This window comes from Ovis canadensis, chromosome 3 (genome assembly GCF_042477335.2).
Source record: "Ovis canadensis isolate MfBH-ARS-UI-01 breed Bighorn chromosome 3, ARS-UI_OviCan_v2, whole genome shotgun sequence".
In the NCBI taxonomy this organism is placed as follows: Eukaryota; Metazoa; Chordata; class Mammalia; order Artiodactyla; family Bovidae; genus Ovis; species Ovis canadensis.
The window spans coordinates 215,241,393-215,251,952 of NC_091247.1; the positions used below are offsets into that span (position 1 = coordinate 215,241,393).

Consider the following 10,560-nt stretch of genomic DNA (forward strand, 5'->3'; position numbering starts at 1 on the left):
AAGGGATCAGCTAGGATGGTGACATGTTGTTGCTTCCCTAAGTCGTGTCTGACTCTGCTACACCTTGGACTGTAGCCCTCCAGGTTCCTCGTCTGTGGGATTCTCCAGGCAAGAATACTGGAGTGGGTTGCCAGTTCCTTCTCCAGGGGATAGTCCCATCCCAGGGATGGAACCCGTGTCTCCTGCATTGCAGGCAGATTCTTTACCACTGACCTGGATGGTGATATATCTGAGCCTAAAAGAAAAGGAGAGTGAAAAGAGAAGCCAGGGCCTCTCCCCTCCAGATCCTCCCCAACCTGAGGACCGGATTCAGTTCAGCTTCAGGGAGCATCACACACACCCCACCATCATTGGTCACCCCAGCTCCCCCTCTCTGGCCCCAGCTCCCCACAACCCACCGTTTCCAGGCAACGGCACATAAGGAAAGTGGAAAGAGGGGCCTGGGAGGCCCAGGGAGGGGGAGATGTAACCCAATCCACCCCAGTACCTCAGGGTTTTGCGGGGGGGCGGGGGGGGGGGCGGTGCATGAGAAGGTGACCCATCAAGGAAAGAGGGCAGAGGTTGGGAAACATGGCTCCAGCCAGGAGTCAGCCTAGGAGTTACTGAAGAAAGGTGAATATAATGGGCCCCAGAGTAAAGCCTGGGGTGCCCCAAGGGAAACAAAAAGGGGCGCCAGGGGACACGGGAGCAGGAAAAGCTGAGATGCCCCCGCTGGAACGAAGAGGCACAGAGGTTGGGACAAGAAACACTTTGGCTGAAAAGGGCTGAGTTGTCAGCTATACGGGAAAGAAAACAGAGAAACGGATCTTGACCATACAGAGCTGGGATCCTCTTCCAGTCCCGGAGCTGGGCAGAATGGCAGAGGGGGCCCAGGACCAGAACTCAAGAGTAGAAACGGAGTGGGAGGCCCACAGAAGGAGCAGCCTTGCAGTTCCTCCCACCCTCGCTCTGGCGCTGGTGCTGTCGGCCTCCTGCAGAGCCTTGGCTCCCTCTAGTGGCCGCAGCTCCCCACCACTCGGGCCAGGTAGCCAAGCCTTAGACCGTGGTGAAAAAAAAAAAAAAAAAAATCCGCCTAATGCAGGAGATGTGGGTTCGATCCCTGGGTTGGGAAGATTCCCTGCAGGAGGGCATAGCAACTCATTCCAGTATTCTTGCCTGCAAAATCCCATGGACAGAGGAGCCTGGCAGGCTACAGTCCATGGGGTTACTGAATCAGACACCACTTAGGCACCAAATAACAACAAAGATGGGGCTCATCCTCCCCCTGCCCCCAGGTAGTTCCTGTGTCCCTGTCTCAGAGCTGGGGCTCTGCTGGAGCCAAAGTGTGATAGTGGATCTCCAGTCACACACTGGCCCCCTGCTCGCAGGCTCACCCAGCCAGGGGCCTGTTGATCACCCCAGGTCCTGAATTTCCAGTTTACTGGAAGTTGCCTGTCCTCAGGCCTCTGCAGCTTGCAGGGGGTGCTGCCCAGACAGTGCTGGCCCATCCCAGGAGCTCCAGGATTCAATCTAGGAGAGGCCCTGTACACCGGAGGAGCTCCCCTTCCCAGCTCCATCACCTCTCTGGTCAAGGGCCTTGGTGAATCTTCAGACACTTTGGATCCCATTCTCCAAAAATGCGCGCGCACACACAATGTTTGATATTTTTAGGAATTCTTGGATCCCAGGCTAAAAATCCTAATTCCCCCTGGGGAGGGGGAGAGAGGGAAGGAAGGCCGAGCTCCCCACCTGGCCAGGGAATATAGGCAGTGCCATCCTCCTGACCTTATTTGTTGGATTGCTTCCTCTTTCTGTGCCCTCCTAGCTTTCTTTTTTGGCTGTGCTGAGTCTTCATTGCTGCTCGGGCTTTTTGGGGGGCTACTCTCTACTTGCGGTGTGTGGGCTTCCCTTGTTTCAGAGCACAGGCTCTAGGTAGGCATGTGAGCTTCAGGAGTTGCGGTTCCCGGGCTCTAGAGCACAGGCTCAGTAGTTGTGGTGCACTGGGCTTAGTTGCTCTGTGGCACGTGGCATCTTCCTGGATCAAGGATCGAACCCTTGTCTCCTTCATTGGCAGGTGGGTTCTTTACCACTGAGCCACCAGGGAAGCCCACCTCTCAGCTTTGCTATCCAGTTTTACCCACTTCTAGGAGCTCCATCTTCTCTCCCTGCGTGTGGACTAGAGTAAGACTCCTCAGACACAGGAATGCACGGTGACTCAGACTTTAATGGAAGTGTTCATTTCAGCGCCACAGAGGTGCTGGCAGCTGTGAAACATGGCACGGGGGCAGCTGGAAGAAGAATGGGGAAGCTAGGGCTGGGGGGAGAGGGACAGGAGACAAGTCCCCAGGCGCACAGCCCCACCTCTGGCCCAGGAGCCATCACTGAGGCCCCTTTCTGCTACCCTTCCAGTTCCAGCAGGACCCCCACTCCAGGCCATCTCAGAACCTACAGTCGCGTGAAATACAGACTCATGGCTCCCCCTCCAGTCAGGTCAGCTTTCTGGCACCGGAGTTATGGCGAAGTGATTCATTAACAAGATGAATGAAAAATAAATAAATGAATAAATAGCACAGTGGAGCCTTAGACCAGGCCTGAGCAGGCAGCCAGCCCTCCGCGGCACTCACACTCAGCACTGCCCAGTTCCTGCTTCATAAGCAGCCTGGAAACATGTGGACTCAGCGCAAAGCACACACAACACACGGCCCCTCTACACACCTCGACAACCAACCTAGACACTCCACACAGACCCCAATGGGTCTTCTGTGAATCCCCTTACGATCCTCAGTCCATGGCCGGTTTTCAAGGAGAGAGAAGAGGAAGGAGGGAGAGTCGGCGAGCGCGGAACCCAGAGGGTGGGAGCGCGGAGACAGCAAGGCTAGACCAGCCAAGGCGCAGCACAGAGGGTCAGCCGAGCAGGACTGGAAAGAAGAGGATCCAGGAAGAGGACGGAGTGAGGGGGTTCCAGGTCTCCAGGCAGAGAGGGGGCTCACAGCACACTGGGGTTGCGGAAGTTATGGCCCGCAAAGCGAGCTTCATCCCCTAGTTCTTCTTCGATTCTGAGAGAGGCGAGTCAGAAAGGAAACAGTCAGCGAGGCAGAAGGACCCTGCTTCTTTTCCCAGGAGTTCCCCCACCATATCCTCCAAGGCCCTCGCACTACCTGCTCCTGGGGCCTGGCCTGAGCAAGGGCATTCCCTGGCTTTCCATGGGCCGTCAGTCAGGCCATCTGTAAACCCATCATTCAAAACCAAATCCTTTCTGGATGTCTACTGTCCTCCAGGCCCTGGGCACTGGAGACAAAACGGTGGACAAACATAGCTTGTGACTCTCTGAGCCCCGGGTTTCCATTCCCTGGGCTCCCTTACCTCATGAGCTGGTTGTACTTAGCCAGACGCTCAGAACGGCACGGGGCACCAGTCTTGATCTGAAATATCCCAAAAGATATACAGCTCAGCGGCCACCCCTTCACCCCATGAAGGAGAGCTAACACTCCCTCGAAATTGCCATGATGCCCGCAAACACCTGGAAGGACAGCGACCTGAGCCTAGAACCCCTCAATTGCACAAAGGGCTCCCTGATGCTCACCTGGCCTGTGCACAGCCCCACCACCAGGTCAGCGATGAATGTGTCCTCAGTCTCTCCGGAGCGGTGACTCACCATGACCCCCCAGCCATTCTCCTGGGCCAGCTTGCACCTGCATTTGGTGCAGCAGCAGTGAAGCCCAGCCCACACCTCTCCCCAGCCCTGACACTGGTCAAGAAACATCTGGAGGGAAGCTGTCCGGGGTGGGGGGTAGAGAGAATCGGGGGGCATGGAGGGAGGAGAACCAGGAGAGCCGTGAAGGTGACTTGGGGCTCCCTGCCACCTTCTGCACTTGTGGGCAAGGCTGGGCTGGGGCGCTGGCAGGACACATCCTGCAGAAACGGGTTGAGTGGGGGAGGGCCCAGAGGCACTCACGCTTGGATGGCTTCAGTGACTGAACCGATCTGGTTGACCTTCAGCAGCAGACAGTTGCAGGCCTTCTCCTCCACCGCCCGCTCGATTCGCTTGGGGTTGGTCACTGTCAGGTCATCACCCACAATCTGGATCCCCACATTGGCTGTGAACTTGGACCAGGCCGCCCAATCGTCCTGGTCAAAGGGGTCCTCAATGGAGACCACTGTTGGGAGAACGGTGAGGGGGCTCTGCGTCAGGTGGGAACACCCTGCTTAGAGTCCCTGCATGGACAGATCAGATGCCCTGGCCTACTCAGCCTCCTCTCCTCTGAAATAAGCCTCCCCTGACCCATTCTTTTTATTTAATATTTTCATAATTAAATTTATTTACTTTTAATTGAAGGATAGCTCAAACAGTGAAGAATCTGCCTGCAATGCAGGAGATCCAGGCTCCATCCCTGGGTCGGGAAGATCCCCTGGAGAAGGAAATGGCACCCACTCCAGTGTTCTTGCCTGGAGAATTCCATGGACAGAGGAGCCTGGTGGGCTGCAGTTCATGGGGTCACAAAGAGTTCGACACAACTGAAGGACTAATACACACTGCTCTACAATACTGTGCTGTGCCAAACATCAACATGAATCAGCCATAGGTATACCTATGTCCCCTCCCTCTTGAACCTCCCTCCCACCTTCCTCCCCATCCTACCCCTTAGTATTTTATTTATATTTATTTTTTATTTATTTGGCTGTGCCGGGTCTTGGTTGGGCCCCTGCATTGGGAGCACCTCGTCTTAGCCACTGGATCACTAGGGAAGTTCCCCTGACTCATTCTTATCTTGATTTTTTCACAAAACCTTTCAAAAAAAACAAGGGTTCAGAAACTGTCTCACAACCTTTCTTTGCATTTTCCTGTTTTCTACCAGGAGCCCCTCCTCATGGCTATTCGAAACCTTTCATTCTGCAGTTTATGCCTATTTTCTCTTGCTGTGTCTCAGGAAATGGAAACCAACTGCTTCCATTCCAGGGATGAGTCACTGGGAGACCTGGAAAGGGTGGGTGCTTCAGCTCCTCCTCACCCATACAACAGTCCAGCCCCGTTCAGCATCATTTTTGTTTTCTTTTCTTTGCTGAGCGGGTGACTTGCGGGATCTTAGGTCCTGAACCAGGGGTTGAACCTGTGCCCTCGGTAGTGAAAGCACAGAGGCCCTAACCACTGGACCACCAGGGAATTCCCCAGCATCCGGTTTTATCAACTGAACATCCTGAACTGCTCTCGTTCCCATCACCCTCTTACCACGCCTGTGCTGTGCTGTGCTTAGTTGCTGAGTAGTATCCAACTCTTTGTGACCCCATGGACTGCAGCCCCCAGGCTCCTCTGTCCCTGGAATTCTCCACGCAAGAATACTAGGGTGGGTTCCCATGTTCTCCTCCAGGGGATCTTCCCAACCCAGGGATCGGACCCAGGTCTCCCACATTGCAGGCAGATTCTTTCCCAACTGAGCCACCAGGGAAGTCTTACTGTGCCCAGGTCCTTCCAAACGCGCCCCATGACCCCAGCAGCTTCAGAGAGCATGACTTTAATCAGGATCCAAAGCAGATGGAACAGATTCATCATGGGTTCCTGCCCATTCACAGGACACCCAAAGCCCAGCCCCTTCAGAAGATCCCTTCACCCCATCCCTGGTTCTCAGGCTGTTGGACATCTCTACCAAGCACCTGGGTCAGCACTCATCAGGTCCAGAATTGCCCCCAACAACCCCTGCCTGCCCCCTGCCCTCCCCTGGCCACAGCCCTTGCTCTCACCAGGATAGTCCCTGACAAAGTCCTGGTAGAGGGCCCCCAGCTGGTCCCCGGTGATGTATCGGGAAGGATCAGCAGGAGACTTGAAATCCAAGTCATATTTGCCATCACGGTAAAACTCCGAGGCGGCAACATCCATGCCAATGACGATCTTCTCTGTGTAGCCAGCCTTGTCAATGGCTTCCTTCACCAGTTCCAAGGCTGGGGATGGAATACAACAAGGTCATCAGCAGGAAGGGTGGCCAAGGAGGAATGAGAGGAAGAAAGAAATTCAGAGCAGAGGTGGAGGGCTGTTGCTGGGGAGAGTTCTGCTTATGGTTGTTTGGGGGTTATTCCCAGGATTGCGATGAGCAGGCCACCTTCTAGGAAGGCAGGGGAATGGAATTCTGTTAATAACAGTTTGTTTTCTTTTTTAATAGCTATCATTTATTGAGGGCTAACTTTGTCACCTCAGTGCTTTACACCTATGATCTAATGATGCTAAGAGGTAGATGCTGTTGTTATTTTTGTTTTACAGATAAGAAAGACAAGCACAGAGACTGTTCAGAGAGCAAGATCACCAGGAAGTAACTCTTCAAGTCAAGGTTCACATCCAGGCAATTTGGCCCCCAAAAGTTAACTCTCAGCCACTACCTGCCTGTATAGTTTCTCTTCACTCTAAGGTTTCTGCCAGGGCAGGGAAAAAATTAGGGATCCTAGAGGCCTAAGAGGTTAGGGTGGAGATGGGATAGATTTGGAGTTTGGGGTATCTCATCAAACTAGAATCCATGGTGAGAATGGATCCCACAGGTCACCTGGACCACCTCCCCAAATCCTCTAGGGCTCCCACAGGAACTTGCAGATACTGACACATCTGGCTGGGCAGGTAAAGGTGGTCCTCTTAGGCCTGCACATGAATTTGTTAGGCCCTCTGGTACCCACTCTGAGGACTGGGAACTTGTAGCTCAAGGACCCTCACGCAGCCTTCTGGGGAACCAGTGAAGCATGTGGCCCTTCCTGATGTCCTGGAATGGAGTGAGATGGAGCTGGGAGTAGGGTCTTGGTCTCACCCTCACTGTTCTCCAGGATGTTGGGGGCAAAGCCACCTTCATCCCCCACGTTGGTGGCGTCCTTGCCATACTTGTCCTTGATGACGCCCTTGAGTGTGTGGTAGACCTCCGCACCAAGTCGCATGGCATCCCGGAAGCTCTCAGCCCCCACCGGGAGGATCATGAACTCCTGCATGGCCAGCTTGTTCCCAGCGTGAGAGCCACCATTGATCACGTTGAAGGCCTGGGAGCCACAGGAGGACAGAAAACATCACAGAACTCTTCCCTCTCCACCCCCAAGAGTGTCAACCCAAGAGCCCAAACTTCCCCCTGCTTCCGGACTCAGAACCCTCCATCCCGTGGTCCCTGTCCTCTCCCTATAGCTGCCCCAACCACTCTCCTCCCATCAGTCCTCCCAAGGCTTCATGCTTCCTCCCCACCCACCCCTGGAAGAGGCACGGTGCTCACCGGCACAGGCAGGATGAGGTCTGAGTTCCCAGCCAGCTGGGCAATGTGTCGGTAGAGGGGCAGTTCCCGCTCGGCAGCCCCTGCCTTACACACGGCCAAGGACACACCCAGGATGGCATTGGCCCCAAACTTGGCTGGGAGATTATAGAGGAAGGCACTGATCAAACATGTCCCCTTCCCCTTCCAGCCCTCAATTTTTCTTTTTTAATAGCTAGCATTTATTGAAGGCTAACTATGTCACCTAAGCACTTTACACGTGTGATCTCATATACTCCCCCAAAGGAGCCATAAAGGAGACCCCCCCCCCCCGATAATCCAGCAACACCTCATCCATCCTATTCTGTAAATAGCAGGGGGCGGAGTGTGATCAGAAAGGGCAGCGAGCTGCACTTCTTGTAAACATCCCTGAGACCACAGACTCTGCCACCAACTCTCCCCTCCTTATGCTGCAGAGTTCTCCCTTCTGTCTCATGTCACTCCCTCCCACTGGAGGAGGCTATGAAAAGGGCTAGTCCTTGGGCTCTCCTTCTTTCCTTCACTTCTCAGTCTGTTCCACGCGCCCCCCCCCCTGCCCCCCACACACCCACTCTCTCCCAGCCCCTGCTTACACTTGTTCTCAGTCCCATCCAAGTCCAACATCAGGTTGTCCAGCTTCTCTTGTTCTACCACAGACAGACCCTGTGAGCAGAGGCCCCATCACCAGGAGCCAGGATGGAGGCTGGACCCTGACACCTAAGACAGGCACCCCTCCCCATCCACACACAGGCTCACATCCACCAGGGTTCCCCCAGGTTCCTGTGATAGCGGCCTGTCTAGATTAGGGGACTCAAGCCCCCGTGGGAGTGGGCCCCCTTCCCTCAGTAACCATAACTCCCCAGAGGTGGCCCTTTCTCCCTCTACATCTCCCTCCCCTAATCCAGGGCTCCTTCAAGGATCCATTCCCCACCCCCAGCAAAGAGCGGGCCTCACTGAGCTGATGAGGACCGGGGCAATGGTGGTGTTGATGTGGTCCACGGCCTTCAGGACACCTGGGGAGAGGCGGAGAGGTCAGGCCAGGAGCGACCAGGTAGAGGAAGGCATGCAGGAAGAGGGCTGGGGATGGGCATGAGGCCCCCAGCAGAGAGACAGGGAGCCCGGAAAAGACAAAGGGACTCACCTTTGCCCAAGTAACGCTGTTTGTCCCCATCCCTTAGTTCCAGGGCCTCGTAAATACCAGTGGAGGCTCCACTGGGCACCGCAGCCCGGAAAAGACCTGGGAGGGGAAAGCCGCGGAAAGAGAATGGAGAGAGAGGACAGCACAGGGACCCGGGATTCCTTCAGCCTTGCAGCTCTGCACGCCTGTGGTATATCCAGCTTGCTCCCCACACTGCTCCTTCACACACACACACACACACACACACACACACACACACACAGGCAGATACACAAGCGGTGGCCTCCTCATCCACCCAGTTGAGGTCCCACACACACAAGGAGGATACCAGAGAAATGCAGCTTTGCAGGCAGCACGCATGGTGTACACACAAAGAGCACGCACACACGGTGCACACACAGAGAGCACACACAATAAACCAGCACACAGAGACTGGCTTATCTCGGCTCCCCTGGACAAGGAAGGTCTGCTCCCAGACTCTAGGCTCCTGAGCCTGGCCCAGCAGGGCACCCCACTGGGAATCCTCCCATCCCAGGCCGGTACACCTAGCCCCGGGGCTGTGGGAAGGTGCCCATTACCTTTGGCAGTGTGGAGATCCACCTCCACCGTGGGATTCCCACGGGAGTCCAGGATTTCCCGGGCCCAAATCTTCTCTATGGACATGATGGCTAGGATCTCCTTGGGTGGCAGGGAAGGAAGGAGAAAGATAAGAGGCTTAGAGGGGTGGAGCCTGAGATCAGTGGGAGGGGCCAGAGGCTGGGAGGCTGGGAGCGACAGGAAAGAGGTTACTGCAGTGGGTGGGGGGTGGGGAGGAGCTGGGTGCAGTCGCCGGCGGTAGAGGGGATCCCCCCGCCCGTAGGGAGAGGAGAAGGTCAATGCAGTGAGGAAGGGGAGGTCACTGCAGTGGAGGGCGGGGTACGATCAAAGGACGAGATGGGAGGACACGCAGGGAGAGGGGAGAGGCGCGGCAGTGGCTCCCTCGCCCCCTCAGCAGTTCGGCCGCTGGCCGGAGGGGTGCCCTCAGCTCTCCTCGGGGCGATACGGCCGCCAGGCTTGCACTTCTTTAGCGTCAAGAAGGGCACGGGTCGTCTGGGCAGCGGTGTGGGGGCGGGCTATCCTCCAGAGCCCTCATCCCACCCAAACTAACACCCCAGCCCCCGCTCCGAGGTCCCAATCTCCCTCCAAACGTGTGTCCCGCCTCTCCCCAAGAGATGTAGACGAGTCCGGGGCGAGGGTCCTCCGTCTCCCGGGTTGCCGGGGGCAGGGAGAAGGAGGGGAGACCGTGGGGAGGGGCAAAGCTGGGCTGGTCCTCCCTCGGGCCCTGGACAGACTCTCTGCTCCAACCCCCCTTCCCCGTGCGGCGGAGAGCGGCGCTGTAACCGGCGATGAGAGGGCGATGCAGGGGAGGAGGGGCCGTGGGGGTCTCGAGGAAGTCTGCGGATGCTGAGAAAGGGTGAGGGAAGACATCTCCCCGCGCACGTCTAGGGACGTGCCAGGGTAGAAACGCACAGTCCCGGGAGACCCCGAACGCTTATCTTCCACGGAACCGGAGGGGCAGAGGGACACAGGGAAGGGGGCTGCAAGGGTGGAGAAAGGCGCAGTCAGACGCACGCAGGTGCGGAGAGGCCAGGCGCCCGAGTGGAGAGGGGCGACGGCCTGAAACCGAGGGGAGAGGCCGGGAAAGGAGGAGCCGGGGAGGCGCGGGTGGCGGAGCAGGTGCGCAGAGCGGCAGGGCGAGGGATGCGCGAGGCCCGGGGAGAGAGGTGGGGGCGCGGCGGCGAGGGGAGGGGGCCGGAGGGGCTTCACCTCGGGGCTGCGGACCCAGCCGGTGGCGATGGCGGCGGGGCTGGCAGTGGCGGCGGCGGCGGCGCAGAGAGAGCGGGAGTGGCGGCGACGGCTGCGGCTCCCGGGCGGCGGGCGGCGGGCGGGGGGAGGCGCCGATAGGGCCGGGCGGGCGCATGTGACCCGGAGCCCCCGATGAGTCAGGAGCCGCCGGCGGAGGCGCACGCGGGAGCGCCGATGGGGGGCCGATGGGATGGGGCGCCGATGGGATGGGGTGGGGAGGGCTAGAGGAGAGCGACGTGGGAGGGGCTGGGGACCACCCAGGACCTGGCCCCCCACCGCCCACGCGGGCTCAGACCCACACACCCAGACCCCCCTGTAAAGTAACAGCCTCACGCCAGTGATCAGCCAGGAAAG

General features: G+C 57.3%; 1 protein-coding gene across 1 annotated transcript; it reads right to left on the minus strand.

Annotated features, from left to right (window-relative positions):
• Positions 1-2,183: 2,183 nt before the first annotated feature.
• ENO2 (enolase 2) lies at positions 2,184-10,284 on the minus strand. The gene is made up of 12 exons (XM_069581364.1): positions 10,168-10,284; positions 8,940-9,039; positions 8,365-8,460; positions 8,178-8,236; positions 7,817-7,886; positions 7,209-7,342; positions 6,762-6,984; positions 5,716-5,913; positions 3,935-4,136; positions 3,563-3,671; positions 3,343-3,401; positions 2,184-3,035 (listed from the first exon to the last, which is right to left on the minus strand). Exons 2-12 carry the CDS (start codon positions 9,022-9,024, stop codon positions 2,966-2,968), a joined length of 1,305 nt encoding a protein of 434 aa, XP_069437465.1. The 5' UTR covers positions 9,025-9,039; positions 10,168-10,284; the 3' UTR covers positions 2,184-2,965.
• Positions 10,285-10,560: the final 276 nt, after the last annotated feature.

Excerpts from the sequence above, each read along its gene's own strand:
- ENO2 (XM_069581364.1), bottom strand. The coding sequence starts at position 9,024 with ATGTCCATAGAGAAGATTTGGGCCCGGGAAATCCTGGACTCCCGTGGG. Across the intron at positions 8,461-8,939 it reads GGATCTCCACACTGCCAAAG|GTCTTTTCCGGGCTGCGGTG; the intron begins GTAATGGGCACC and ends TTCCCCTCCCAG. Across the intron at positions 7,343-7,816 it reads GGATGGGACTGAGAACAAGT|CCAAGTTTGGGGCCAATGCC; the intron begins GTAAGCAGGGGC and ends ATAATCTCCCAG.